Source organism: Bos indicus x Bos taurus, chromosome 9 (assembly GCF_003369695.1).
Source record: "Bos indicus x Bos taurus breed Angus x Brahman F1 hybrid chromosome 9, Bos_hybrid_MaternalHap_v2.0, whole genome shotgun sequence".
NCBI classification, from domain to species: Eukaryota; Metazoa; Chordata; class Mammalia; order Artiodactyla; family Bovidae; genus Bos; species Bos indicus x Bos taurus.
This window is the reverse complement of record NC_040084.1, coordinates 99,151,760-99,176,759: the sequence shown is the minus strand read 5'-3', so window position 1 is coordinate 99,176,759 and position 25,000 is coordinate 99,151,760. Positions and strand designations below refer to the sequence as shown.

Here is a 25,000-nt window from a genome sequence, read left to right as displayed (position 1 = left end):
AGATATGCAGATGACAACACCCTTACGGCAGAAAGTGAAGAGGAACTAAAGCGCCTCTTGATGACAGTGAAAGTGGAGAGTGAAAAATCTGGCTTAAAACTCAACATTCAAAAAACTAAGATCATGGCATCCAGTCCCATCACTTCATGGCAAATAGATGGGGAAACAGTGGCTGACTTTATTTTTCTGAGCTCCAAAATCACTGCAGATGGTGACTGCAGCCATGAAATTCAAAGACGCTTGCTCTTTGGAAGAAAAGCTGTGACCAACCTAGACAGCATATTAAAAAGCAAAGACATTACTTTGTCAATAAACGTCCATCTAGTCAAAGCTATGGTTTTTCCAGTAGTCACGTATGGATGTGAGAGTTGGACTACAAAGAAAGCTGAGTGCCGAAGAATTGATGCTTTTGAACTGTGGTGTTGGAGAAGACTCTTGAGAGTGCCTTGGACTGCAGAGAGATCAAACCAGTCAATCCTGAAGGAAATCAGTCCTGAACAGTCATTGGAAGGACTGATGCTGAAGCTGAAACTCCAATACTTTGGCCACCTGATGAGAAGAATTGACTCATCTGAAAAGACCCTGATGCTGAGGAAAGATTGAAGGCAGGAGGAGAAGGAGACAACAGAAGATGAGATGGTCGGATGGCATCAATGACTCCATGGACATGAGTCTGAGTAAGCTCCGAGAACTGGTGATGGTCAGGGAAACCTGGTGTGCTGCAGTCCACAGGGTTGCAAAGACACAACTGAGTGACTGAACTGAAGTGGCAAAATACTGGAATAGGGGTGGGAAAGGGGTAAATTCAAGAATATGAAAACATGCAGCAAGCATAGCAATCTATCACATTAATACACACTGAACATAAATACGGAGACATATAAAAGAGAAGAAAAAATCCTAAGAGTAAGATATAAAAGGAAAAAGCCTTAAATGGGTCTCTCACTATCAACAGGACAGAAGCTAAACACTAAGTGAAGTCGCTCAGTTGTGTCCAACTCTTTGCAACCCCATGGACTGTAGCCTCTGTCCATGGGATTTTCCAGGCAAGAACACTGGAGTGGGTTACCATTTCCTTCTCCAGGGGATCTTCCCGACCCAGGGATCAAACCCGGGTCTCCAGCATTGGAGGCAGACGCTTTAACCTCTGAGCCACCAGGGAAGCCCCTTCACTATCAACAGGACAGAAGCTAAACTCCAGGCACTTAAGCTTATCTACGGTGGAGAAGTGATCCTACTTGGCATGTCCTAGCTACCTCTTTAACAACAATCTTTAGTCCTCTCTTGTTTATATGACTTTATATTATTATTATTTTTTTTTTAAGGTGGGGGAGATGGGCTGTGAGGCTTACAGGATCTTAGTTCCCTAAGCAGGGATCAATCCCATGCTCCCTGAAGTGGAAGGACAAAGTCTTAACCACTGGACGGCTGCGGAAGTTCCAATTTTATTACTTTTATTTCATGCTACCTACCCTACAAAGGGGCTTCTCTTGTGGCTCAGCTGGTAAAGAATCCGCCTGCAATGTGGGAGACCTGGGTTCATTCCCTGGGTTAGGAAGATCCTGTGGAGAAAGGAAAGGCTATCCATTCCAGTATTCTGGCCTGGAGAATTCCATGGACTCTATAGTCCATGGGGTCACAAAGAATAAGACACGACTGAACGACTCTCATCAATATGTGAACCGTGAACTTCCTGATGTTCAAGCTGGTTTTAGAAAAGGCAGAGGAACCAGAGATCAAATTGCCAACATCCGCTGGATCATGGAAAAAGCAAGAGAGTTCCAGAAAAACATCTATTTCTGCTTTATTGACTATGCCAAAGCCTTTGACTGTGTGGATCACAATCAACTGTGGAAAATTCTGAAAGAGATGGGAATACCAGACCACCTGATCTGCCTCTTGAGAAATTTGTATGCAGGTCAGGAAGCAAGTTAGAACTGGACATGGAACAACAGACTGGTTCCAAATAGGAAAAGGAGTTCATCAAGGCTATATATTGTCACCCTGTTTATTTAACTTATATGCAGAGTACATCATGAGAAACGGTGGGCTGGAAGAAGCACAAACTGGAATCAAGATTGCTGGGAGAAATATCAATAACCTCAGATATGCAGACGACACCACACTTATGGCAGAAAGTGAAGAGGAACTCAAAAGCCTCTTGATGAAAGTGAAAGTGGAGAGTGAAAGAGTGGGCTTAAAGCTCAACATTCAGAAAACGAAGATCATAGCATCTGGTCCCATCACTTCATGGGAAATAGATGGGGAAACAGTGGAAACTGTCAGACTTTATTTTTCTGGGCTCCAAAATCACTGCAGATGTTGACTGCAGCCATGAAATTCAAAGACGCTTACTCCTTGGAAGGAAAGTTATGACCAAGCTGGATAGCATATTCAAAAGCAGAGACATTACTTTGCCAACAAAGGTCCGTCTAGTCAAGGCTATGGTTTCTCCAGTGGTCATGTATAGATGTGAGAGTTGGATTGTGAAGAAGGCTGAGTGCCAAAGAATTGATGCTTTTGAACTGTGGTGTTGGAGAAGACTCTTGAGAGTCCCTTGGACTGCAGGGAGATCCAACCAGTCCATTCTGAAGGAGATCAGTCCTGGGTGTTCTTTGGAAGGAATGATGCTGAAGCTGAAACTCCAGTTCTTTGGCCACCTCATGCGAAGAGTTGACTCATTTGAAAAGACTCTGATGCTGGGAGGGATTGGAGGCAGAAGGAGAAGGGGACGACAGAGGATGAGATGGCTGGATGGCATCACTGACTCGATGGACGTGAGTTTGAGTCAACTCCGGGAGTTGGTGATGGACAGGGAGGCCTGGGTGCTGCGATTCATGGGGTCGCAAAGAGTCAGACCCGACTGAGCGAGTCATCTGATCTGATCTGATCTGAGTGACTGTCACTTTCTTTCTACCCTACAAACAGATGGGAAAACAAGGGCAACAGTGACAGACTCTACTTTTTTGAGCTCCAAAATCACTGCACATGGTCAGTCCTAAAGGAAATCAATCCTGACTATTCACTGGAAGGACTGATGCTGAAGTTGAAACTCCAATACTTCGGCCACCTGATGCAAAGAACTGACTCCTTAGAAAAGACTCTGATGCTGGGAAAGATTGAAGGCAGGAGAAGGGGACAACAGAGGATGAGATGGTTGGATGGCATCACCGACTCAATAGACATGAGTTTGAGTAAACTCCAGGAGTTGGTGATGTACAGGGAGGCCTGGCGTGCTGCAGTCCATGGGGTCACAAAGAGTAGGACATGACTGAGCAACTGAACTGACTGACCTACCCTACTACTCAAACAACTTAAAGGTATGGAATGAATCTGAAGCTTTGCTGTATTTTTCCTAAGATGCCACACATAGTATACATTCAAATATTTGCAAACAGAATAAAAAAACTTCAAATAAATATGTTGTCATTAAAAGCTACTATGTGAAATCTGCAACTGACATTACTCAAAAATTGCATGTCACATAATAGCAATCACTTCCTACTGGAATGCAGCATAAAACACTGCTTTCCAAGCACCACATTACAAAAATAAAAGAATTACAACACTTAGTAACCTAAGGCTTCTTAAACAGTTAAGAATTAAAATTCTGAAACCACAGATATATCATCATTCAAGCTTCCTGAAAACAAAATGATATGTACGATAGTGAAAAGTTGATAAATTATAATATACCTCTATAAGATGAACTGTTACCATAAAAACCGTATTGTTAAATGATATAAAATGGGAGGGGAAAATGCTCATGACATAATTTATTTCAAAAAAAATAATTCACATTAAGGTTCAAAGACAGCATGCTAGGATACTTCTCTGCTTTCACAGCACCACCTTTCCAAGGATTCAGAGACCACTGAGCACCGTACTGTGAAAGGTGAATTAAGCTTTGCATTTTCAGGAATTTGCTGGTGCTCCAGTGGTTAGGACTCAGCACATTCAATCCCAGAGCCCAGGTTCAATTCCTGGTTCCGTTCAGTCGCTCAGTCATGTCCGACTCTTTTCGACCCCATGAATCGCAGCACGCCAGGCCTCCCTGTCCATCACCAACTCCCGGAGTTTACTCAAACTCACGTCCATCGAGTCAGTGATGCCATCCAGCCATCTCATCCTCTGTCGTCCCCTTCTCCTTCTGCCTCCAATCCCTCCCAGCATCAGAGTCTTTTCAAATGAGTCAACTCTTCGCATGAGGTGGCCAAAGAACTGGAGTTTCAGCTTCAGCATCATTCCTTCCAAAGAACACCCAGGACTGATCTCCTTTAGAATGGACTGGTTGGATCTCCTTGCAGTCCAAGGGACTCTCAAGAGTCTTCTCCAACACCACAGTTCAAAAGCATCAATTCTTCGGCGTCCAGCTTTCTTCACAGTCCAACTCTCACATCTATACATGACCACTGGAGAAACCATAGCCTTGACTAGATGAACCTTTGTTGGCAAAATAATGTCTCTGCTTTTAATATGCTATCCAGGTTGGTCATAACTTTCCCTCCAAGGAGTAAGCGTCTTTTAATTTTATGGCTGCAGTCAACATCTGCAGTAATTTTGGAGCCCCAAAAAATAAAGTCTGACACTGTTTCTTTCCAGTTTCCGCATCTAATTCCCATGAAGTGATGGGACCAGATGCCATGATCTTAGTTTTCTGAATGTTGAGCTTTAAGCCAACTTTTTCACTCTCCTCTTTCACTTTCATCAAGAGGCTTTTTTTTTTAGTTCCTCTTTACTTTCTGCCATAAGTGTGGTGTCGTCTGCATATCTGAGATTATTGATATTTCTCCCAGCAATCTTGATTCCAGCTTGTGCTTCTTCCAGCCCAGCATTTCTCAGGAGGTACTCTGCATATAAGTTAGAGTAACTAAAATTCTGCAAGCCATGCCACAAGGCCAAAAAAAAAAAAGTTTGCATCTTCAATTCTCTACATTTCAGGAATAACAAAAAAGAGCAAAAGTGGTGGGGGTGGGGCTGGGGGTGTAAAATGCAAGCTATTATCCACTCTACAAAGGCACCACAGTAGACCTCTTCTTCCTGGTCCTCCAAATATTAACGAAGAAAACATATCCATCCTTCTTCTCTCATGGCCAAGTTCAACTTCAAGTAATGGAAGGAAAAATGGTGTTTTACAACTGACTTGTCAATTAAAAAAAAAAAAAAAAAACGCTCAGTATAACAACTAGAAACATAATTTAAATGCAGCAACTAATAATAAAACACGTATTTCCACAAATCAAAAAGTTCCTAAGAAGGAACTTAAAATTGCAAGCCATTTCAAAGCAAAATATATAATACTCACCCAACCAAAAAAAGCTGATAAGGAATGCTATAAACGATAATAAAGTGAGACAAAATTACCTTTTACTGCTGATAATTTTTTATTACTATAATAAAACTACAATCTCCAAAAGAACTTTCTCTTTATACAATATGTAATAGTAAACTATGGCACACATTTTTTTTCATACCTAGATTAATAAACAGAAATCAACGGCCTGGTAAAGATTTTAGAATTGCAAAGGTAACATACAAACAATACGTTTAAAGAGACTTGACACAGTCCCTTTCCAAAACAAACCAAAACTATTCAAACAACGAAGCTGTAAAGGCAGAGGATATTTCAGAATATTGCTGTAATCAATCCAATGTCCTAAACCATTCATATTTTATATAGTCAACATAGTAACATATGGTCTCTTAAAAAAAAACTCTTTAAAGAAATATCACAACTGATTTAAGTACTACCCCCAAATTAAATTCAGCAACTAATATTTGTCATATTCCTGAACAACAACTCTTCTCTTACAATTTAAGGAAGAAAAATTTCCTATTCTGGCAAGACAGTTATCTCTCAACACATTTTAATCACTAAACACTGTCTTTTGTGTACTAATATCTCCATCTGCTGGAAAAGAACTTTCTTACTACCAAAGTTCCTAAGGACAAAAACTCTGCAGTAGAGATTTTGCAACTACTTAAAAATAAAATTCAATACTTAATTTCTACCTAGGGATTTTTTTCCCTCTAACTCATAGGACCTTAAAAGCTTAGACCTATCCTTATTCTTTTACCAACATTATTCAGAAAAATTCACTAAATTAAAACACTTTGCCTGCTATGTTCTCTTCTCTCTCTATCCTTAAGCTTAAGATACAAAGCAGTAACCTGAACAGCACAATCTTTTTCCTTTTAGGTTATCTTAAAGTTCTCTATCGCTCTGGAACATATCTCCATAAATACACACACTCACTAACCCCTGATTATAAAATATATTTTCCCATAATTTCTGCTGGACATGGGGTAAAAACTAATAGAAACAGCAGTAAAACAGCAAAAGAACTTAGCTAATAACTGACAACATCAAAAGCTCAAAAACAAGATTTGGTAGAAAAAAATACTTATTACAAATTGAATAAATCCAAAGAAATAAAGAAGAAAATTATATCAATTGGAAGAATAAGAGATCACTGGTTGTATCTATAATTTGTAACATGTCTAAAATATATTAAAAATGTTATAAACATATTCAGTAGTTTTACAATTATTAGCAATATTATTTTGAAAGTATGTTCTTTATATTGTAGCATAAAGTAAATAGGAAATTCTGTCACTGTCAGAAACCACATTATTTTGGTGTTGGCAGAAAAAGAAAGATACGATTATAAAATTAAATAAATGTTAAGATTGAACTGAAAGTACAAACATGAACTCATTAACTGTTGAGCTCTGTTCACAGAAAATGGCCAATGGCTTGGAAGTAACCTCACCCTGACAGCAACCAATATGCTCAGGGACTAAATTCACATCTCTAGTACCATTTCCACTAAAAAAAAAAAAACAAAAAAACACCTTGCAGAAAGGGTTAATTCTAGCCGTGGGGCAAGGAGTTTGGGGCATCAAACTGTCCCAGCAAACAAGGAAGATTTTCAAAAGACACAAAAGCCAGTTAAGATTATCACAGGCCAAAATTGTGACAACTTGAACATCAAAAAGAATATTAATTGCAGTGAGTTTATTAAGATTCTTGAGCCCTTAATAATTACCATGAAACACAGAAAAAATTCATTAGTCATCTTTTGAGCTAGCTAGCAAACCAACACTTTACTTTGAAAACCAACGCTTAATAAAAATTAATTATTTAATAAGAATCTATCTAATTCTTCCATTGGGAACATACTCTAGGTTCCCTCAGGCAGAACCAAAACTGGGTTCCCAGGGGGAAGAGACACCCATGGTGTTATACTTGAACCTGTCCATCCTTAGATGGATTCCAAAGTAACAGATACAGAAGACATAAAGGAACAAGCTCAGTAACAAGAAAGTCACATCAGTGTCATAAAAAAGAGAGAGAGAGATGGTTCTAGATTTAAGGCTTCAAGCTCTAACAGTCAGATTCACTGAGTGATTCTGAGTCAGATTCTGATTTCCACAAGCCAGTTCAGTTATAAAGAATATTCTGGAGATAAAAGGAAATCTGAGGGGCTTCTCTGGTGGCTTAGCAGTAAAATATGCCTGCAGTGCCCAAGACGCAGCCAATGCAGGATGGGGTTCGATCCCTGAGTTGGGAAGTTCCCCTGGAGAAGGAAATGGCAACCCACTACAGTATTCTTGCCTGGGAAATTCCACGAACAGAGCATCTGGCAGGCTACACAGTCCATGGGGTTGCAAAGCGTTCGACAGGATCAAACCAACTTGGCACACAAGGGGATCTGACTACAGATTGCTTATTACATGAATTGTAGGATTAATCCATTTTGTTCAGTGTGAATTTACCATGTAGAAAACTTGTTAATTTTTAAAGAGATATATAAATATTTAGAGATAGAATGCCAAAATCTCTAATTTACCTTAAATAAATTAAAGTGTGGGCTTCCCTGGTGGCTCAGACAATAAAGAATCTGCCTGCAATGCAGGAGACCTGGGTTCAGTCCCTGGATTGGGAAGATCCCCAGAGAAGAAAATGGCAACCCACTCCAGCATTCTTGCCTGGGAAATGCCACAGACAGAGAAGTCTGGCAGGCTACAGTCCATGGGGTGGCAAAAGAGTTGGACACAAGTGAGCGACAGACACACACACACACACACAGTAAAATGGATAATAAGCAGTCAAGTTCCCAGCAAGTCTTCACTGTACTTGATAAAACATATATTTAACAGTATTAGGTAAGTACAGTTGAAATAAAAATTTTAAGTCAAACTATGTCAAAAATTCCCAAGATTCCCCAAACCAAGAGTTTCTTCAATTCTCTTTAACTCACACAGAAATGAAAGTTCAACTCTAAGTAACCAAAAACTGGACTGACAGGTAAAAACATGAGCCCCATGTGTTCTCAATACTTTAATATGAATACAGTAACTTACAGGTAAAGAAAACAATAATTTGCATGTATATTTTCAGTTAAAATACCATTTTAAAAAAACTCTAAAAAGTTAAAATCTAAAACACAGAAAAGTCAAAAAATATTTTTTCTTAAATATCTGGAGAAAATATAAGATTCTTTCCAAATTCCCTACTGTCTTAATTCTCCAGTGTCCAAAGTCTACTTCCTTAAATCTATTTGTTCTATACACTCTTGCTAGTTTATCCCCAGAGATTTCATCATGTCATCCTGATACAACCCAAGTCATCAATGGTTCCTTACAGGACAGAGTAAAGCCTGAACATTCGCCCCAGTTCAGAGCCCAGCACAATAAAGCTGTAAACTGGCTTTCTGGCCCTGCTCTTCCTTCTCACTGCTTCTCTTGACGCATCTGTCATCTCAACTAACCTCCTTGAAAAACACTTTTATGAAAGTCTTTCAATCAAACATCACCACTGTTTTGATACTACTTCACTTTTCCCTTCTGCTGGAATATCTTTTACCCTCCCATTCACCTCATTAAAAACCAACTAATAATACCATTCACCTATTAATACCAACTACTTCTTAAAAAATCCTTATTAGACACTTTAGCAGTGTCTGAACTTCCAAAATGCTAGAAGTGAATGACTCTCCTAAACACAAAAACTAGTGATATTCATTTGGATAATTTACCTTTCTCCTTTTTGTTTTCTTCTCTCATTCTCTACAAACTGCCTTGCTTATCTGGTTGCCCATCCTATGAAAAACAACCTGAAAATGTTGACAGAAGTCAGATGCTGCTGCCTTATAGCCTAAGAAATTCTCTTGCGTATAATATTCTCCCCATCTTCTGAGCATTTTGAAGTTACCAGCGTAGCTGATAATTCTATTTAGAAACTAAGGTTCAGAAAGGTTACAGACCTTGTCCAAGATCACCAAACTAATCAGTTAGCTGTAAAGTCATGAACAGATTCCCAAGCCAAAGCACTGTTACCACTTTGCGACCTAAGTCTCATTAGCATATGGACAGAAACACACATTCATTTCCATGTTCATGCCGGCACACACGTGTACACAGGCCCATGCACAGTCAACACCCGAATGCCTGCTCTAACACTGGGGGCACCACTGCACAATGGGGACAGCAGCAGCGACGCTAACAAAGGATTGGGGGCAGTGAATCTCAGAGCAACTGACACATGGTCTTAGTTTGAAATGTTTATTTCTTCTTATCAATTCTATCAGAGTTGACACATTACCGTAAAAAGGCAAGTAACGGTGGTTTATCCTCAATTCTCTCGCATCTCCTGGAAACAGTGAAAGCTCCAGGTGTGGGCCTCGGGAACAGGATGCAGGGGCCATCTAGTGCGGCTCTACTTCCGCGGGATTTATCACCATCCGCCCTTTGCTGCCATCAGAGTGGCCTCCCTATGCTTGTAACCGCCCTGTGCTAATCTGAAACTGATACAAGTGTGTATAGTCCTGATTTAAATTGCCCAACAATAGTCAACTCGGACACAAGTTTCCTCTTGAGTAGTTTTCAAAAATAGGAATTTACAGTAATGAAGAGTAGAAACAATACTCAATATTCACTAGATTTATTTGCACCATGTTATTTTAAGAGCTAAAGCTCTATCCTTTGGCTACTAATCAGTTTAAGTGAATGAGTTGAAATTCTCTAAAAATGTGTTTACTTTATTATTAGCCCTTCAATTATCATAAAGATCTACCACTGAATAGTGTAATAGTGTAATAGTGTAATAATAATGTGTGTGTGTGTGTGTGTGTGTATTCTAGCTCCAAAACTATGACCAGCATTTTGCTGAAGCCCAACATTTCACAGAATCAGGAAAACCCTCATGTGTTTTTTTTTTCCCCCATCATGTCCACAATCCAAGGCATCAGCAGTTCTCCTCCTCTGTTCCTTGTAGGCAGTAGCGCAGTCAACCCACAAGGCCCCCACCCTGCTGTGTGATCTGGACCAGTCACAAGGCTTCCTAACTCGGTCTCTGCACCTGTGAAATGAAACCTCATCCCCCACCTCACAATCCCTGGTAGCTCTGAAATTCCATCATCTTCGGGCATCACTTTAGCACACCTTACACTCAACTGCATCTAAGAAATGTTTCATATTTCTCCCTGTTTTTTCCACGTATAATCCCCTTCAAACACTCTTTGTAAATGAATTTTCAGACCCTGTAAAATATTATGACATTGAGTTAATGGAAAAGTTTCAAGTAAAAACTGCATAAAAGTTTGCTTTTTACTAGCGCTTTCTTTTTAATGTAATAAATATATGTATCTTACGTACTTTTCCTCCAAGAATCTGCAAATGACCAGGTGATCATGCCCCATCTTTACAACAACTCGTCCTGCACTAAAGTCAAAAGCAAGATATTTAATATCCACTCCCTTTTCCACTGTTGATACATAATCATTTTAATCCTGAGGCCAGACAGATTTTTACTTTGAAAAACATGCTTGCTCTGAACTTCACAGTTGCAGCACCCATGCGCAAGGATTTCAAGGCCAGCTCACATCCACTGCATGGCTCCCTTTATACACAGGCAGGCTTGGACACATGCAAACACATACACCCCTTCCTTACAACCATGGCTGCGTAGCACAGGACCGCTTCATGGACTTAACTGCACTTTCATGTTTTTCTGAGACTTCAACCTCCCTGAATAGCATTCAAGTTGATAAATTCTGCTTTAACAAAAGTAATGTGAAAGAAATGCTAAATGTAAACTGAATCATTTCACCAACCTCAAAACTTAGTTTAATACAAATATGTAGGTTAGAATCAAATATATGAAACAACAGTATGAACATAAACACAATTCTGTTTATTTTATTAAGACTTGACAGGATTGCTAGGTTTTGAAATGAGTTTCTGCTTCAGGAAACTGAGGAAATGTTGAGAACATTAAGTACAGTCATCACCTTGTTAATTACAAGAATTTTGGATAAATCACTTAACTTCAACAAGCTATATATTTGTTAAACTCTTGACAGATTTACTTTAAACACTGTTACGGATAAAGCAGAGAAGTAGACTCCTTTTAAGAGAATTAAATTTCAGTTAACTGAAATTTTCAATTTATCAGTCTTCTAAGTAATGACACTTTCAACTTAGCTTCAATAAACACCTGTGTCTTAAAACCTGCTATTTGTGTTAAATTACTGTAACGGCCACATAAGTTTACTCAGCTTTCCTCTAAACTAAAACCATTCAAATAGTCCTTATTTATCCTGAGCACATCAAAGCATTAGGGAAAAGAAGTCTTTCATATTCACTGTGCTTTGCACAGAGTACAAGACATACATATCGGCTGAATGTTGCCTTTATACTTAACTGACTAAGGGAAGGTTCACCTACGTAATTCCATAAATGCCAAAACATGCACAAGCTGAGATGAACACTGACAGATCTTCTCTGCCTATGGACTGATCCACTTTGTATAAGACTGGCTAGAAACTACTGCTTAAGTAAAGCAACTTCATCTTTCTAATTCTCATTCATACCAATGGTAGTAAAATAAAATTAAGCTCCTTGAGGGCGTGTACTTCAAAAAATATTTTAAAATTTCTAAAAAATACCATTTTTAAGAAAAACGTGTACCTTTTTTTTCTAATTACCCAAAACCATCTGCTTAATCCTGTATTTTAGAGAAACTAGAAATGAAAAAAGAATTTAAACTGTGAACTTATTTATTAATTCAACAAATACCTGAGATTGCACATATGCAGGCTATGAGGTGGCCACTTTTAAGAAACTATTTCTAACAAACAAAAGAGAGAGATGACGTTACAAACCAGAGACTGACAAAAAAAGAGATGATATTACCATGTTAAGTATGTTGATAACTATACAGAGAGTAGTACCTAACACAGGCCGGGGGGTTATATTTATAGTCAAATTTCGTAACAGAGTCACACTAACAAAACAAACTGTACTCACTATGAAAAGATTAATGCTATTTTTGCTTTCTATTAAATGAAAATAAACCTGTAAAAATCTTACTTGGGCATCAACCAACCTAGCTATTTTGAGTCCGAACACTGCAATGCCAATTCAAAAAAAGGGATAAGCACTTCCTAAAAGTTCTCATTAAGAGATACATTTTTGCACGTAGAATTCACACTGAACTGTCAATGTCAAAACAAGAGGGGTCAGAGCACATGACAAAGTCCTGTCAATCATGTAAATAAAAAATCAGCACATAATTTTAACTATGACTTCTTCACGTGGGCCCATGCACTGACCCCTTCCGCTGACCCTAAAATAGATCCTTACATATCTCACAATAGCTGACATGTAAGTAAGAGAAAACTGCTCAGTGGGCTCCAACTTTTAAGTAATCAAAAACTAAAACAACAGCATAGCACTTCCAACATCTCCAACAGAGTAAGGCCAAGTTTTACTTACAACTGCATCATTATAAATCAAAGTATATTAAAGTAAATTCTCACGTAAAATAAAATGTGGTTCCAGTCAGATTATAAAAGTTGCCCTTATAATCATACTGGTGTAATTCTCCTTAACACCCAAAAAAAAAGTCAAAAAACGAAACAAAAACCTTATACTGGCCTCAAAAAAGGAGCACCTGAATCATGCTCAGGAAAGGGAAGGAGGGTTCACTTCATGTCTTTTGTTGTAGGAATCTATTTCCCTTAAGAAGGAAGCCAAAAACCATCTGTTCTTATGAAAAACGGATGCATTTCAACTTCAGGATTGTGACTAGTAGGGGGATAACAACAGGAATAAAATATGTACAAAGCATTAAAAGATAAAATTATCTTGTTTTCATTTGATATTCTCAAAGCCATTTAAGAAAAGGTGCTCATACCAAACACACTAGCAAATGTGATTAGCAGAGACCTATTTCTATTAACTCAAGTACATTATCATGTAAACTGGATAAAGTTAAGAAAAAGAAATCATCTGCATCATAGTATGTACAAGCATTTTATATACACTGTCTAGAAGTTAAGCTTCAAAAGTATTGAATAAATGTTGAATAAATGACCCATGATACAAATTATCATTTCCTTTATTACCTTATTATAGCTGCTGACACCTCCTGGGTGAGGAGAAAAAAAGGTAATGGAGAAAACTGATGACAAAAACTAGCTTCTTTCTCATTACTAATAATGCAAAGGTCCGTGCATACAAAAGCACAACCTTTGCTTCTAAAGAACAAATTCATTACTTCAACTTAAAATCAGTTTGTCACAGATATTGATTATTGTCAACAATGCTTCATCAGGGGGGAAAAAAAACAATCAACTATAATAAACTTATATAACAAAATTCCTCTCAATAAAAAAAAAAAAAACATGTAATTCTAAACTGAGCAAGATTTCTTAAAAAAAAAAGAAGTGTAAGAAAGGGAGAAGAAACTGAGAAAAAATAAATTGAGGTCAAAAAGAAAATTTACATCTCTCCTCACCCCCCAACCCCAAAAAAGATCATGAAAAAGTGAACACAAATTTTTCAGATCACTAATGTGAACTCTAACACGTTTGCTTTTTCTGAACCATGCACTACTTTTTCAGTTATTCACAAAAGAAGATTTAGGCTAGCCTTCCTCAAAAACTATACCATATATTCACATTAACTTTCATATCTGCCTAAAAATGAAAACTCAAAATCTAATTTTAATATCTCTAGATCTCCATTTTCCCCTATTTGGGATTTTTAAGTGGAGTGACTTTATTTTTACTTTTATACTGTCTCAATTCTAAATTGCAATACTTTATTAAAACAGAATTTGCATTCAAATACTGTTCCTGCTTAAGTCTCATTTTCACGACAAGGGAAGGTTCCCCCCCCCAAAAAAAAAACCTATTCTTTCCCATGGATAGTCCCACGGTGGTTCAGTGGAAAACTTCTCTTTAAAGGAAGAGCAGTTTAACACTTTAAAACCTCAAACTTATCTGTGATCGTCTCTATCTCAATGGAAGACTAAGTAAGTATCAGAATTATCAACTGATGCTATGTCTTTCATGGTCCAACCTAGAATGCATTCAACAACCTAAAAAAACAACCATGCTAAATAAAGTTACTTCAGAGAAAAATCTGACACCCTGCCCCACAACAACAAAAAAACCAACACAGTAAACAAAAAAAGACTGTTCATAGTCCACAGTCAAAATATAAAGGTTAACTTGGCATAAAATTAAAATGCTCACTCTAAAGCATTCAAGTTTTAATCAACCAAACAAAATCTAGAACCCAGAAATCCCCAATGTGTAACCGAGCAAATAAATATTCTCAAACTGACCAGGAAATTTGTTTAACGCTTTTGAAAAATATTTCAAAATAAAATTGCTACTCATTCAAAACTTCCAATTATCAGAAGATACAACTACTGTCAGTAAGTACAATATCTTGATTAATCACTGAAATGAAATTTAGTTTTAAATAAATTTAAAAAGAATTCCTCAGCCAATCATATGGACAAAGGAAATTATAATTCCTAACCACAAACAAGTAGATTAATTTGTTTTGGACAATGATAGGCCACAAAGGAGTAAAGGACAACGTGCCAAATTGAAAATCCAATCCAGCACAGATAAAAACGTGATGAACTTCAGAAACCAATATTTTTAAGTCAAATTAAGTTTATAATAAGGCTAACAATTACAGGAAGCAGCTTATTCCACACTAAGGAATAACCCCCTTCCCTCCCTGTTTGTACTGGTCTGATAAAAAACAATCAAACTTCCTAGTCATTATGCTGTCCCTTTTTAAACATCCTAGCTACTATACAGGAGCATTCTTTATGCTGGGGAGTTGAAAAGGCTAAAACTCAACAGAGACTGAGACAGAGATGAAGTAAACCATAATAAAAATAAAAAATACATATTACTTAGACTGTTTCCTCCTCAACCAGTGGTTTACAACATTTAAAACTCAAACGATTACTATTTCCAAACAGAGAGAAACGAACAAACCAACCTTTGTTAGAAATAATGGACATAACTGGAATTCTAGATTTAGAAGATTAAAAATTATCATGCCAAAGATTAGAACCAACTTCAATTACCATTTAGAGATTTCAGACCAACATAACACTACAAATCTTTCAAAACTAGTCAGAGAAACTCAAATTATTTACTTCAAATAGTACAAATGAGGAGAAAACATTTGCAAACTTTTTATAATCTCCTATGCTGTCTTACTGAATCCAACATTTTAATTCAGACTTCAACTTAACTTTAACCCTAATATAATCAAAGCCTATTTTCACTTTAATGACTATAAAGGATTTCTTCTATACAACTAGGCTTAAAGAAAAAGCTTAACAAAAGTTTTTACGAATACTACTAAAACTTTAAATGCATCAAAATGTGCCAAGAAAAAATAGCGTTATTACTTCCACAGCGCATGTGGAATTCATGAAATCACATGAAATGTGATAAAAGTGTTCCGAAGTGTTTTCAAATATATATACGGACACAGAATGACAAAATAACCTATGATTTAAGTTTCAACTAAATTTAATATAGGTCAGGTAACTGAGAATGTTACACATTTTGCTCCAAACATCTCTTATGCTTAAAAAAAATAACTGGCGCCCCTTAGCGCCCACAATTGGAAATACTCAATTTAAGAGTTCCAACAATTTTTTTTTTTTGACATTCCAGAAAGTTTTCTGCCTCCACAATCTTTCAAATGCCAACACAAATAGGAAAAGCAGAACCCCTTAAAGGTACAGCTCAAGTTTTCCCCGGAACAATTTGATATGAACAGATTTGCTGTTTCAACTACGGGGGCAAAAAGCTCATCTCAATGAGATCTATCTACTGCCGTATGTTTAACATATAAGCACACACACACAAACAAAAAACAGTACACAGTAATATCCAACAGTTTTCTAACTTTCGAGTTGTTTCTGAGACTTTCATGGTAACCAAAGCTCCTGGGATGCTTCTTCAACCACCTTTTATCACGCAGATATTTCCGGTCTTTTGTTCTTGCGTGACATTCCAACTCCCCAACCTTCAGATTCCTTTCTCCCAGGTCTGTTGTAAAAATCTCTCAAAATCCTTGCGAAAAACCTACAATCCAATGTTCATCGCTATGCAGCAGTTTTCCGTTTTCTTCGAACAGTCCTCAAGGAGATGCTTCTAACCAGAAAAAAAAAGAAACTCCACGCTACTCGATTTTCAAAACTGACCCCCTTCGTGGTCGTCGCCTTTCCCCTGGCGGCCACGGAAACGTCCCCGGACGGGGACACTCCGGCCCGGCCGCGCCGGCGGACCTCGGTCGAGCCCTCTTCGAGTCGGCCGGAACGAACGTCCTCGGAGGTCCTCGCTCTTCGCAGCTCTCCGCCGACGAAGCCCTGCTGCAAACTTTTGCTCGCTTCGTCTTCGCCCTTTCGGGCGCCTCGGCTTCCTGTCCTACACACCGAGGCGGCCGCGGCCCCGGGGGAAAGCTCTCCGCCCAAGTTCTCTCCAAGTCGGACGCCGCCCGCACGCGTCCTCGCGGTATTTCGCGTTCACCCCCCCCCCACCCCGAAAGTGAACTTAAAACTCCCCGACGGGGCTCGCTTCCCCAAACAAAAGGACAGAAAAGTGCTTTCCGCTGTCATTTTGTTCTCGCCTTCGGCTACGGCGGCTGTACTTTCGGTCGGCTCTGGGATGCCTTTTAATTCACCCAGCCCCACGGTCCTCGGTCCCCTCGAGTATTTACAAGCTGCGCAAACTTCCAAAACAAAAGCACAAGCCCCACTCGGGGAACCGCCAGGACCTCCGATGGGGGACGGAGGCGGGGTGGCCCCTCCGGCAGCGGCCCCGAGGCCGGTGTCCTTCAGGCGCCCGCGAGGCGCGAGGCGGGCGAGGCCGGGCTGCTCCCCGGGAGGCCCGCGGAGCTCGGGGCCGTCGCGGTGCTCGAGGCCGGGCCGGGAGCCGGCGGCCCCGCAGCCTCCCCGAGCGCACCCGCCGGGGCGGCAGCGGCGCAGGGCCGGGCCGGGGTGAGGAAGCCCGGGGTAGAAGGGGAGCGTCCCGCCCGCGGGTCCCGCCCGAGCCGCGGCCCCGGCCCGCCCGCCCCGCGCCCCCCGGCCTCGGCGCCGCCTCCGTGCGCCCCGCCCGGGCTTCCCCGGCCCCGGGCGCACGATCCCCCCGCCGGCGGCCGCGCGACCTTCCCGCCCTCCCCACACTCCGGCGGGCGTCGGGTCCCGGGGAGAGGGGCCGCCGCCCGGGCGCGGGCCGCGAGGGGCCGGGCCGGGCAGGACTCACCTTCGTCCAGCAGCCGCTCGAGGTGGTTGAAGATCCCGCAGAAGTTGGGCAGGCTGCTCATGAGCTTCTTGTCGTTCATCAGCTGCATCAGGTAATCTGGGGTGGGCTTCGGCTTCTCTTTCGTTTCCATTTCCCCCACCATATTCCAGGCTCCGCAGCTCACTCCGCCCGCCGCCGCCGCCGCCGCCGGAGAGGGAGGGAGGGGCGGGGAGCCCCGGCCGCCGGCCGCTCGGGACTCGGCGTCCCGCTCCGCTCCGCTCCCGCGCCGGGCGCCCGGGCGGCCGGACCGCGCGCTCGCCGCGCTCTCCCCGCCCCCGCAGGCACTTTCCGCCCGCGGCCCGACGCGCTCCCGGCCCGCCGCCGCCGCTCCTCGGCCGCCGGCTCGGCGCGTCCCTCACGAGGCCGGCGGGCGGGAGGCGGGTCTCCGCGGGCCGAGTGCGGGCGCGGGGCCGCTCGGCGCCGGACGAGGAGGAGCCGGGCCGCCGCCGCCGCCGCTCGCCCGCCCGCTCGCTCGCTCGCTCGGCTGGTCGCGCCCGCTCGGCCGCCGCCGCCGCCTCTGCCGCGGGCTCGGGGTCTCTCTGGGCTGGTCCCCGCCGCGGCCGCCTCTCCGCTGCCGCTGCCGCCGCGCTCTGACTCCGCTCCTCCTCTTCCTCCTCCTCCTCGCCGCCTCCTCCTCCTCACTCACTTGGCGGCGGAGTTCGCCTCAGTTCAGGCGGCGCTGCCAGCGGCGGCGGCGGCGGCGGCGGCGCGGGGGGAGGGGCGGCGGCGCGGGGAGGGCCGGGGGCGGGCGGCGGGCGGGGCCGCGCAGGGCGGCCGTTAGCGGGGCCCGGCCGGCGCGCTCCTCCTCCCGCCGCCCCCCGCGGCCCCCGGCCCAGGCGCCGCCGCCGCCGCGCCGTCTCCCTCAGGCGGCCTGAGGAGAACGGCGGCGGCTGGCGTGACGGAGGTGGCGCACGGCAAGCCCGGCCTGGGCGCCGGGCCGGAGGGTCGCCGCTTCGGGCGAGCGGAGAACGGAGGGAGGGGCCGCTTGACAGGGGAGGGCGGCGGCGGTGTTTTGGACTGGGGTGTGTGGGGGGTGAGAGGGTGCCGCCGGGCCGGCTCTTCTTGGCGGCGCGGTCGGACTCTGGCGTTAGGGGGAGTGGGGTTTCCAGCGGGACGGGCTACGGCGTGTCAGGGCCGCGCTCGCCGCCGCACGGCCCCGTCCCCTTCCCCCGTTACTATAGGTTTTTTAAAAGCCACTCAGCCACCCTCCCCGCCCCCACCCCCCCCCCAAAACACATTTTTTTTTTTTTTTTAACGTCCTGTTGCTTCACTGGGGGACTTTCGGGGTGGGCGTCACGTGGCCCGACACGTAGCCGTGAGGCCCGAGAGCGCGTGCGTGCGTGCGTCGAGGCCGGCGGCCACGCCCCTTCCGAGGGTCGCCCCGCCCCCAACAGGGCCCCGCGAGCCAAGTGGGAAGGGGCGGGGCCTGCCGCGCGCCTGCGTGGGGCGGGGCGGGGCCGGGGAGGGGGCGCGCCCCGGGAGGGGGAGGGGGAGGGCCGCGTGCCGGGGTGGCTTAGGGGTCCAGGTGTGGGGAACCCCCACCATCGCTACCACCGCGCGGTGGCCCGGCCGTCGGGCCCGCGGGGGCGGCGACGTAGCGTAGTCTCCGCTCCCGGCCCCCGGGCCGTCCTGCGCCAGGACGGGTACACGGTGGGCGCGCACGGCGATCCCCCCGGGCTCCTCGCGGTCGCCTCCGGCCTCGGGGGTCGCGCGGCGGGTTCCCCTCCACCGTGGGCGTCCGTGGCCCCCCAGACGGCGTAGCCGGGGCGGTGCGGCGGGGTCCGGGCGTGGGGGACATCCGCGCTTCCGTGGCTCCCAGCCCTCCCCTGAGCCGCTGCGGCGAGGCGCGCGCACCGCCGGGGCCGAGTCCGGAGCAGATCGGGAGCGCCGTCTGCAGCGCTTCGCGACGGCTTCGGTGTCCAGTAATGATCCCATGCAGCCGCGATGGCGAGGCGAACCGAGGAGCGGGTGCCTGAGTTGGAAAAGCGCAAAGTCAACACTGGTATTTGCACACATGCAGAAATAACCGTACACTGGGCAAGGAGGATTTTCCTGCGGTTAGAGTACATTTCAAACATTTTTATTTATTTGGGAAGGAATTTTCTGAACTGCCACACTGCCGTTCAAAAAATTTGGTTTGCAGAATGTGGTCAGCCACCAAATGTGTATCTGCATTTTATTGCAAGCCCTTTATGACATGTTCAATTGATAATGTGTACAAAATATTGTATACAAAAACCGACCGTTGTATGAGTGACATGTGCTGAAATAGTTTCATGGCCGTAGTCATGTCCACCGTGTTCTAAATAAGTGGGTTTTTTGGGTGTTTTTTTGTTTTTTTTCATAAAATTTTGTTTAAGATTCTGAGGAACACTTTTTGAGTTGTATTGAAACTATTAAATGAATTTCAAAAACTAGAGTGGCAAGTAGCTTCTGGCCTATTCATTTAAAAAGCATAAAGTGAGTTTGCTTTTAAAATCAAGCTAAGTCGATAGAGGAAATGGAATTGCTTTGCTAGACAAAGTTGTAAACATTAAACTGAAATATTTTAAGTTCACCAACACCCATCATTGTTAGTGGAGCTATTGAAGATTGACCTGAGCTGCGCTGTGTTTAGTCGCTCAGTCCTGTCCGACTCTCTGCAACCCCATGGACTGTAGCCTGGCCAGGCTCATCTGTCCACGGGGATTCTCCAGGCAAGAAGACTGGAGTGGGTTGCCAAGAATATTCACCTAATTATCTATTAAAGGATGAATATTCTAAATGCAGGGCATGGTAATTTAATCAAAACCTGTTGTCTCTTCAAAAACTAAGGTAAGGTGTGTTTCCTTAGTGGCCGGCAGAATGATAGTTGGGAAGGGTTTTGGTACTCAGTTATTCATTTGACTTTAGTGTAAAATGTTCAGTCTCTGTAATCTGTTCACTTCTTTATTAGGCTCCCAGGCCCTGTGCTGAATGTATATCTCATTTAATTTTTAGTTCAGCCTTGTAACTTAGGTTATGCTATTAGCCCCATTTTACATAAGGGGAAACCCAAGAAGAAGGAGATTAAATATCTTGCCCAAGGTTATAGCTCATGAGTCCTAGGTGTGGAATTCAAATCCAGTTATATTGTATTCTAAAGCCTGTGTTCTGTGCCCCTTTACTAACCCTATCCAATAAGGTTGGGACTTTTGATGGTGTCCACCATTTTTGACCCATAGAAACTGCAGTTTCATATGACTAACTGGTTCTTACAGTCTAGATGAACCACATCAGAGTTAAAGAACAGTGATAGACAGTATTCATTTCCTATGTATCAAATCCCTTATGGTTACACCATTTGACAATAGCTACTCTGTTCTGCCTTTTCAAATCTTTGAAGATAATTTTTCTGCCCACAGTTCTTCAGTGGTCCCCCCACCACAGATGCAAAAAGCCCAAAGATCTTACAGAGGCCTGTGGGTCCAGGTGCTCTCGGCTCCTGCTGCCTTGGTGACCTTGTGTTGGGCTCTTCCAGCCCCTAGTCCCTTCTGTTCAAAGTCCTTCTACTCCAGGACTTTGCTTCAGTGTTTCCTCTCCTTGCTGAGTTTTTCCCACACATCTCTAAGCACCGCCCCCCCATACACTTTTTCTCAAGACTTACAAGAAACGGCTTCCCTTGCCACCCTGTATAAAATAGTGTATGCATGTATTTAAGACACACACACCTGCCATTTGCTCTCTGCTTACCCATCCACCCCTCTTATAATTCTTTTCATGGCTTTTATTTCCATCTGACACTGTTTTTGTTGCTGTTCAGTCTCTCAGTCATGTCTGACTCCTTGCGACCCCATGGACTGCAGCACACCAGGCTTCCCTGTCCTTCACCATCTCCCAGAACTTGTTCAAATGCAGGTTTGTTGAGTCAGTGATGCCATTCAACCATCTCATCCTCTGTTGCCTGCTTCTCTTTTTGCCTTCAATCTTTCCCAGCATCAGGGTCTTTTCCAATGAGCTTGCTCTTCCCACCAGGTGGCCAAGGTATTGGAGCTTCAGCATCAGTCCTTCCAATGAATATTCAGGACTGATTTCCTTTAGGATGGACTGATTGAATCTCCTTGCAGTCCAAGGGATTCTCAAGAGTCTTCTCCAACACCACAGCTCAGATGCATCAATGCTTCCATACTCAGCCTTCTTTGTGGTCCAACTCTCACATACCTACATGACACTGTCTTCCTATGGTTAAATTTGTCTGTCCCCTCCCCCTACACTGTGAGCTCCTTGAGAGCAAAGACTTTACTTTGTTCTGTTTGGAACTCCAACCCTTCAAGACTGAATGTACGTGTAGGCAGATTAAAAATATGTTCCAAAAAATATTAAGTACCTGTTAGGCACCAGGAACTATGCAAAACCCTTACCTACATTATTTCTTGTAATCCACAGAACAAACATCTGGGGTGGCTGTGAATAGCCAGATTTCAAAAGGAGATTGAGTGCTTTAGAGCAGTTAAGTAGCTGGACCATACAGGGCAGAATTGGGTCCAGACAGGGTGAGGCCTCCCACCTGTCCACCAGTATCCACAGTAGCTCTTCCTTTTATCTCAGACTCCAATCTTGCGCATATTTGATGTGTATTACACCATTAATTACACAACAAATGACAAGTACAGGGAGCAACAGAAATTCCTGGAATACATTGTTTGCCTTGCAGTAGCTTAAACAGCTAAAACTTAATGTGGAAAAAACTGCTGCTGCTGCTGCTAAATCGCTTCAGTCGTGTCCGACTCTGTGCGACCCCATAGACGGCAGCCCACCAGGCTCCCCTGTCCCTGGGATTCTCCAGGCAAGAACACTGGAGTGGCTTGCCATTTCCTCCTCCAATGCATGAAAGTGAAAAGTGAAAGTGAAGTCTCTCAGTCGTGTCCGACTCTTAGTGACCCCATGGACTGCAGCTTACCAGGCTCCTCTGCCCATGGGATTTTCCAGGCAAGAGTACTGGAGTGGGGTGCCATTGCCTTCTCCAGTGGAAAACACTATATTATTACAAAAACATCTTTTTGATATTCATAATAAGATACAACATATTCATATGTTACACAGAAAGTTACAATATATGTATGGGTGAGCTCCTATTTGAAGATCCTTATAAAACTTTTTTCACTGTGAGAAATGTCATCTAATACTGTTATTGCTCAATCACTGAGTCATGTCCCACTCTTTGCAGCCCCATGGACCATAGCCCACCAGGCTCCTCTGTCCATGGAATTTTCCAGGCAAGAATACTAGAGTGGGTTGCCATTTCCTTTTCAAGGGGACCTTCCCGACCCAGGGATCAAACCCGAGTCTCTTGCGTGTCCTGCGTTGGCAGGCGGGTTCTTCACCACTGGCACCACCTGAGAAGCAGGCAGATTCTCTACTGTTTGAGCCGCCCTGGAGGCCCACGTCATCTAATACATTGACACTGAAAATGTGCCACATCTATCAGTAATTAACCATGGGTGGAAATACACTTTCTGTTCTCCTAAATTTGACTGGCAATATTTGTTGCCATTCTTGACGTTTCAAAATAGAAAGTTATAGTATTTTTTTCATCAGCACCATGGAGTTCTCACAGGAACGAAAATGCTGCTCAGACTTTAAGCATCAGCCTCTGACGGCTTTTTGTCATAAATGTTCTGTTTTTAAAAGTCTTAGTCCTTAGATTGTCCAAAAAAGGAATGGACTTTTTCCAACATCTTTGTAAAGTTTATCACCTGAATAGATTTTTTTAGTATCCTTTTAAATTGTGAGATGGTTTATCAGCTGCTGTTTAAAAGGTTGAAAATGACACATTTTAAGCGTGACTATCTTAACAAATATTTGAGTCCCCGTTATATCTAAATGAGACTTCCTGGTGGCTCAGACGGTAAAGCGTCTGTCTACAATGAGAGACACCTGGGATCAATCCCTGGGTTGGGAAGATTCCCTGGAGAAGGAAATGGCAACCCACTCCAGAACTCTTGCCTTGAAAATCCCATGGACAGAGGAGCTTGGTGCAGGCTACTATCCATGGGGTCACAATGAGTCGGGCAGGACTGAGCGAATACCTGTCATTAACCCTAAGGGGCTTACAGACTAAGCTGGGAGCTAATATCACATACATATGAAAAGTTAACCAAAACAGAGCGGATGCTTAAGACACGATGCCTTACAAATGGAAATGAGTACCTAAGTGAGTCTGCATGGGACGGAGATGGCAATGGCAACCCACCTTAGTGCTCTTGCCTGGAAAATCCCATGGACGGAGGAGCCTGTCCCCATAGGCTACAGGCCATGGGGTCGAGAAGAGTCAGACACGACTGAGCAGCAGCAGCAGCATGGGGAGCTGAGTTTGCTGTCTTGCTTGGGGCAGAGCAACAGAACTGAGGGAGGGCATAAAGAAAAACTTTGAAAATGGGATAGTATGGACTTACAGACTTTACAGGAGGAGTTTCCGTAAAAAACAGGAGGTGCCCGACTGGGGTTGGCCTTGAGTATCAAGCTAGTGTGTTTCTGCTGCTGCTGCTGCTGCTGCTGAGTCGCTTCAGTCGTGTCCGACTCTTAGCGACCCCATGGACTGCAGCCCACCAGGCTCCTCCATCCATGGGATTTTCCAGGCAAGAGTACTAGAGTGGGGTGCCATTGCCTTCTCCGAGTGTGTTCCTAGAGAAGAGCTTTGGGAATTGTTTTTAATACCAAAAAAATCAATAAAATGGTACTGTGGATTCCTTCAGTGAGGCATATTTATATCTCTTAGCATAAATATAGCATTTGTAAAATAAAGGCACTACTCCCATCTAATGTTAACTGTGCCACCTTTTAAACCACTAAGATCCTTGAAGATGTAATACTAACACTGAGTTTAAACCTCTGCTGGGGTTAAATGTTAGCCAGTGGTATCAGGTTTCTACTCATTTGACCCTGAAGGAAACTTTAGAGGTAAAACCATTCCCAGCCAAGATGCAGGCCGTTGTGCCATGAAATCCAATCTTCATTCCATATTTTGACAGACACTAACTAAAAAACAATTGTCTGTTAATTACAGGGTTATGGGAGTGAATTAAATACCCGTAGCGTTTTGATCACCTTTCCGACCTTCAAGATTTTATGACTGCAGAATGATTTCCGTAGTGTCCCTGGACTGGGTTCATGTGTTGTTCTTTAGGATCTGGTTCCTTCAGGATGAATCTGTGGTTAAATTTTTTTGACATACTGAACGGATACTGTGTAACTCCTAATCTCTGCATTAAGTTTTAAATAGCTCGTGTGAGTGAACATTTTAGGAGCATGGGAAGTGTGCCTACTCACATCCCAGCCGTTTAGTCAAATGCCATTATCCTTTACTGAAATTCAACTGATGGTAGACTAAATGTTCTGTTTTTCCA

The 25,000-nt window shown here is 43.4% G+C and overlaps 1 protein-coding gene across 12 annotated transcripts in view; it reads right to left on the bottom strand.

Moving 5' to 3' along the window:
- The window catches only part of QKI (QKI, KH domain containing RNA binding), a 160,278-nt gene extending 142,413 nt beyond the window's left edge, over positions 1 to 17,865 (bottom strand). For 3 of the 12 annotated variants that reach the window (XM_027552003.1, XM_027552000.1, XM_027552001.1), the window contains exon 1: positions 17,598 to 17,831. In XM_027552003.1, coding sequence (XP_027407804.1) covers positions 17,598 to 17,739 — 142 coding nt within the window. In that variant the 5' untranslated portion in view covers positions 17,740 to 17,831. Of the gene's footprint in view, positions 1 to 16,300; positions 16,510 to 17,597 lie in introns of those variants that run through there. The other 9 variants (XM_027552006.1, XM_027552007.1, XM_027552005.1 and 6 more) reach the window with 8 other exon arrangements.
- Between the last annotated feature and the right edge of the window lie 7,135 nt (positions 17,866 to 25,000).